The sequence below is a fragment of the Nematolebias whitei genome, chromosome 20 (assembly GCF_014905685.2).
Source record: "Nematolebias whitei isolate Nwh7 chromosome 20, NemWhi1, whole genome shotgun sequence".
Lineage (NCBI taxonomy): Eukaryota > Metazoa > Chordata > Actinopteri > Cyprinodontiformes > Rivulidae > Nematolebias > Nematolebias whitei.
The window spans coordinates 38,840,992-38,847,319 of record NC_056517.1 but is presented as its reverse complement, the minus strand read 5'-3'; the positions used below and the strand labels follow the sequence as shown (position 1 = coordinate 38,847,319).

The 6,328-nt window shown below is 40.7% G+C and overlaps 1 protein-coding gene across 1 annotated transcript in view; it reads left to right on the top strand.

The window, feature by feature from the left end:
• Positions 1-375: 375 nt before the first annotated feature.
• hgd (homogentisate 1,2-dioxygenase) overlaps positions 376-6,328 on the top strand; it is a 21,057-nt gene continuing 15,104 nt past the window's right edge. Inside the window, exons 1-10 of the mRNA XM_037694159.1 lie at positions 376-527; positions 1,927-1,998; positions 2,120-2,208; positions 2,287-2,392; positions 2,686-2,745; positions 2,835-2,926; positions 3,027-3,061; positions 3,146-3,225; positions 3,498-3,597; positions 5,570-5,694. Of these exons, the coding sequence (XP_037550087.1) occupies positions 513-527; positions 1,927-1,998; positions 2,120-2,208; positions 2,287-2,392; positions 2,686-2,745; positions 2,835-2,926; positions 3,027-3,061; positions 3,146-3,225; positions 3,498-3,597; positions 5,570-5,694 (774 nt within the window). The 5' untranslated portion in view covers positions 376-512. The remainder of the gene's footprint in view (positions 528-1,926; positions 1,999-2,119; positions 2,209-2,286; positions 2,393-2,685; positions 2,746-2,834; positions 2,927-3,026; positions 3,062-3,145; positions 3,226-3,497; positions 3,598-5,569; positions 5,695-6,328) is intronic.

Below are 6,328 nucleotides of genomic sequence, written 5' to 3'. Positions count from 1 at the left end.
ACTAATAAAAACTTTGATTTTCATTTTGTATATGGTGAAAATGTGCATGACACAACTGTTTGCACAAGAAGTGTGCACAAGTTCACCACAGCTTTTCGATTGATGGCTGTTCTACACATGTTTGCATCACTGATTTTTATTCTTCTGTGTTTCACTGCTGTCAAAGTTTCCTTCGTTGTGATAAATATGAAATATTGTTCTTAGATCAAAGAAAAGAAAACCTGTCGTTTGTCCTGGCGGTGACTCTGCCTCTTGTTTGTGCACGTTTTGCCCAGCAGATCCGTCCCCTCTTCCTTTGGACACCCACCTGTTACGTCACGGAGCCAGACTGGGCCTAATTAAAACCATGTTGAGAAAGAGCATAAAACTCCAGCCCCCTTCGTCTCTCAGCTCACAGACCGGCGTCCTGACGTGGATTTTGGTCGAAGGAGAGACACGAAGAGCTTCGAGTTAATTTGTAACCACGCACAAAAAAAAAAAACAGCTTAGAGGAAAGATTTGAAAACAGAATCATGGCAGGACTCAAGGTACGTCGACGTTAACTTTAATGCTTCTTGCATGAATATTTGTGCAGCAGTACTTTAACGTGTGCACGACGGTGCAAAGATGATGCAGAGCTGTGTTTTAAAGCAAAGTGTGTGACACATTGAACGTTTTGAGTCTCATCATTGTGGCAGCAGCTGAGCGGCGGACTGAAGGGAGGCGTTCCCTCCAGCCAATCAGAGAGCTGCATTCAGCAGCTGCCCAGATGTGGCCTGAAACTTCCCAACAACCTCAGCGCAAATGCCTTGAGTCAATAATAAAACTGTATTTCTGAAGTTTTTCACAGTATCTTATTTCACTTCAACATAAAAACAGTTCTAAAACATTTCAAATTAAAAGCCTAGAGTAATGTCAGTTTGAACTAGAATCTTAAATTGAGAAATAATGTTTTAAACAAACAGAAGTAATGTCAAGAGGAATCTCGTGCCGTGTTGTTAGATCCCACACTTTTAGTTTCTTTTCAACTTCTAGACCTCTTTCTCTTTCTTTTGCAGCTTTAAATAAAATAAATAATTCAGTAAATTCCAGCTTTATTTGCATCTCCACAAACACAGGCGCACATCTGGCAACCATCTACTACTGCAAACTAACAGTGACTCAGCAAACCGAGCTCACATCTGCCCGGAGCTCGAGCTGAAATTGGATGGGAGACAATTAGAGGAAAACATTATCTGTCATGGTTGGGACATTCCTGGTCAAAGATTAACCCTGGTTAAATTTTGACCAGTAAAAAGACCAGCTGATGTCCAAGAGGCATCCATCAATTCATCCCACCTCAATAAAACTTCCAACCAGAGAAAAGAGAATTTAGCAAACTTAACAATTGACAAAATTAAATTTTTAGTACTAGCCCTTGATTGTTTCACCACGATCCCGGACGAGCCCCCAATTGTTACAGCCTGGCGCGACAACAGCGGCCAGGATGTAATTAAACACGGACGTTTCCATCTTCTGCACCACTCAATCAGCCACGGAGTCGATGGAAATGTGTCAGAACAATGCTTTTATTTACAATTGTGAATATTATTGAAGTTTTTGGAGTCTTACCAACATCAGGGTGAGCCCAGGCCATAACAACAAAAACAACCACCTAACTACTATTTCTCTCTTACCTGAATTAAATAAAATGATCCAAAATACAGGTCTCTTACCTGAACTTAAGCCAACACAAATCAGGAGAAAAAGGTCTTAAAATTAAGTGGCAGATCACCCCTACACACTCCTCGCAAAACGATTTACAACTAACTCATGTGATGAGCGGCAGCCGGTCAGCTGTGGCTGGTTGGGGGGAGCAGAGCGAGTGGAAGTCGACGCAGTTTAGTTTAGTTTATTAAAAAATCTCAGATTTATTTTGAGCGTTCTCTGTTTGTCCGTTTTATTCAGTACATGTCTGGTTTTGGGAACGAGCTCTCTTCTGAAGACCCCAGATGTCCTGGATCCTTACCTGAAGGGCAGGTAGCACAAAAATGTCCACTTGTCTTTTCAGGATTTGTGTGTTTTGTTCAGATTACACTGTTGCAGGTGAACTAAACACCACGCATTAATAGCATGTTGTTCATATGTTGTACCTGTGCAGAACAATCCTCAGGTCTGTCCTTACGGTCTCTACGCTGAGCAGCTCTCTGGCTCTGCCTTCACCTGCCCACGTCCAGCCAATAAAAGGAGGTCTGAGACTTTCAACGAATAAACCGATGAATCACGAGCATCATGGATGACTCAACTCTATCCTGTCATTTCCTGCAGCTGGCTGTACCGAATCCTCCCATCTGTCAAACATAAGCCTTTCACGCCTGTGCCCTGTGGAGATCTGACAGAGAACTGGGATGAAGTGGAGCCTGATCCCAACCAGGTATAATGCACCCCCATACCATCAGAGAGGCTGGTTTTTGAACTGGGTGCTGATAGACTGAATGGTCCCTCTCCTCTTTAGTATGGAGGTTGTAGCATTAGTAGATTAAAAAATAGAATGTTCCGACCACGGATTATTTTCCCACGCTGCCTCTCTATTTTAAAAAAGAGTTTTGGTTGAGAGAAGATGGCGGCGTTTCTAGATGCTGCTCACGATCAGCATTTGTGGCGCAGTGAACTGTGTTTCAGTGATTTGTGGAAGTGTTCGTGAGCCCGTTCTGTTCTCACAAACAGCTGCGATGGCTGCCGTTCACCATCACCAAGCCCACAGAGAAGAAGGTGGACTTTGTCGCTGTGAGTCCACCTGGCTCTTTCTCACCATATTTGATCAAATGTTGATTCTCTGCTTATTGATGAATATTGTGTTTTTCATTTTGCTTCAGGGTCTTCATACCATCTGTGGTGCAGGAGATGCCAAATCTCGTAACGGCATTGCGGTTCATGTGTACACCTGCAACACCTCTATGACCGACAGGTGAATGTGCTCGATGAAAAACGTGCAGTTCTTCTCATTAACAGTATAAACGTCTGGGTGGTGCTTAGATGATTCCAAAGTGATTGTTCCAACCTTTTAGGTGCTTCAACAATTCAGATGGAGACTTCCTGATTGGTGAGAGAAAGTGTTGTTAAAGTTCATTAGCGTCTGTTTTCCGCTTCAAGCGCTCTCGTTTGAGTTCCTTGTTTGTGCCGGCAGTTCCTCAGCAGGGTGAGATCTTGGTCACCACGGAGTTTGGCAAGATTATGGTGGAGCCGAACGAGATCTGTGTCATCCAAGTAGGTTCTTCGGTTTTCCCAAATTCTACTTTTCCACACGCACTCTCCTGTAACCAGATTTAGAAAGCCATGGTTTGGCACTTTTCAGACGTGACCCGAGGATAAAAGTGGAACGAGGTTACGAGTTATGGACGGTCTGACCGTCAGGACTGGGACTGCTGCGTGTTTCCAAACACATGATTAGTCCCCTAAGCACAGGCGCTGCCCACATTTGCAGCAGAACAGCACTAAATTTCCCTCTAACCGCCACTTTTCTTGTTTTTATTTTGCAGCAAGGGATGCGCTTCGGCGTGGACGTGTTTGGAGAAACGCGAGGCTACGTTCTCGAGGTGTACGGAGCCCATTTCGAGCTGCCTGACCTGGGGCCTATAGGTTTGTGTTTGTCACGAAAACACTGGGTGTTCATCCCTTAAAAACACAACAACTGCACAAACGCCACTTTGCTTCTGTTTCCAGCGCAACGCTATTGTTGTCAAAATTGTTGACACTTATCTCTGAAAATCTGTGGATTTTTAGCCATGCTAACCGGATTTATCAGACAATTTGGCTCTCGCAGTCAGGCCTTCCTCGGAAAGTAAAATTTGAGATTATTGTAAGTTTTCGTCTGCTGTCGAGTCCTTTTCTTTGCCTGAAGTGTTTGGTGCGAAACAAAATGTTTGACAAACTAAAAAGCATTAGTCTCAGCTGTAATTTGGATTTTTGTACAATAAAAAACACGTGCTAAAATTTATATTCTGGTGACCTTAAAAAGATTAAACAAATTGCAGTGATTAATGAAACAGTAGCTAGAAGCTAGACTTTATAAAACCATAACTAAAAGCTAAAATTAACTAAACCATAGCTAAAACCAACAATTGTCAAAACTATAGCTAAAAGAAGAATAGCACAAAATTTGTTAAAATAATGAAAACTAGCTAAAAGCTACAATTAGCAAAACAAGCTTAAAACTAAATGTAGCCAAACAATTGCTAAAAGTAGGAAAAAAGTAGCAAAAAGCTAATTGGAGCAAAACAGCAGCTAAAATTAGACAAGCTGTACATAATAGCTAATATTGAAAAAAAAACTAGCATGAAATAAAAATGAGCAAAACAGCAGCTAAAAGCTACAATTACCAAAACAATCTTAAAGCCAAATGAAGCAAAACAGTTGCTAAAAACAACATTTAGGAAAATAGTAGCAACAAGTTAATTGCAGCTAAACAGTGGCTAAAATAAGCTAAACTATACATAACAGCTAATACTTAGAAAACTGTAGCATAAACGAAAAATGAACAAAACAAACTAAAAGCTAAATGAAGCAAAATAATGACCAAAAAACAAATTCATGAAAATATTAGCAAAAACCTAATTGTAGCAAAACAGTGGCTAAAATGAGCTAAACTGTGCACAACAGCTAATACTGAGAAAACTGTAGCATAAAGTGAAAATGAGCAAAACAGCAGCTAAAAGCTACAATTAGCTAAACAAGCTAAATGCTAAATGTAGTAAAACAGTTAATAAAAACTAAATGTAGAAAAACAGTAGCAAAAAGCTAATTGCAGCAAAACAGCGGCTAAAATTAGCTAAACTGTACATAACAGCTAATACTGAAAAAAATGTAGGACAAAACAAAAATGAGCAAAAATAGCAGCTAAAAGCTACAATTAGCCAAGCAAGCTAAAAGCCAAATGTAGCTAAAAAGTAGCTAAAAACTAAATTTAGGAAAAATAATAGCAAAAAGCTAATTGCAACAAAACAGCAGATAAAATGAGCTAAACAGTATATAACAGCTAATACTGAGAAATATGTAGAATAATATAATGAAAATGAGCAAAACAGCAGCTAAAAGCTTAGCAAAACAATCTAAATGCCAAATGTAGCAAAACAGTTGCTAAAAACAAAATTTAGGAAAATAGTAGCCAAAAGCTAATTGCAGCAAAACAGCGGCTAAAATTAGCTAAACCGTGCATGACAGCTAATACTGAGAAAACTGTAGCATAAAATGAAAATGAGCAAAACAGCAGCTAAAAGCTAGAATTAGCAAAACCGTAACTTAATCCTAAATGTAGTTTAATTGTAGATTAAAGCTAAAATGGGCAAGACAGTAGCTAAACGTAAAAAAGAGCATAAAACGAAAACAGTTAGTTTACTTGAATAGATTTCAGAAAATGTTTTTTGAAACTTCAAACTTGAAAGTGCAGAAAAGCCCAGAAGAATCTACAAACAGGTAAACAACGGTGTGGATGCTGAGCTTCTTTAATGTCTTTGTAAGCAGACGTGTTCTTTAAAACCCTATTCTTGTTTGATTTGATTACTTCTGAGGACTGGGTCTTACTCTGAGGCGTTGACTTTATTGGTATTTACAGGAGCCAATGGTCTGGCCAACCCCAGAGACTTCCTGTGTCCAGCTGCCTGGTACGAGGATCGCAAAGTGCCCACTGGTTACACCGTCATCAACAAGTACCAGGGGAAGCTGTTTGCTTGCCAACAGGTGCTTATTGTGACATTTAATTCTGTGTGTCACTGCAGCCGTCGCACACACTGTCTGAGCGGGACACGCACGTCGCACACTTGCCCTATTACCCTATTTAGGTTTGAGTTTGCTTCAGTAAACACCATCAAGCTGCCACAGCGGCTAACAGGAAACGGTCCAAGTGAAGCATGTGATCCATTAGCTGCTCCTGCCGGCTGGATTGCCATCCCTGATGATTTAATATCCAAGCTTTAGCTGTTATCCTTTCACTCGCTTTCCGCCTCGACTCCCATATGAGTCTTAATCACTCATAATTAGTTAAGGCATTCTGGAGCTGCAGATGGCGTACCTGCGAAGCTTTGCATCGCAGCAAGAAAAAACACCTTTTTCCAAGTAAAGCGTTAATTTCACCATATTTCTCTCAGGAAATGATCCGCCCTCTCCTCTCCCGTTGGGCGCATAATCGACACATAACGCCCGACATCAATTACGTTTTAAACTGATTCAAGGAGGAGAGGTCTGACAAATGTAGGGGTCAAAGGTCAAGAACACCACGTCAAACTAGAGAAATTAGAATGTCTGTGAAAACGCAATGTCAACGCTGAGTCATGACTTTGCTGAAGCAGCTGAAACTGAGCTGAAGCAAAACACT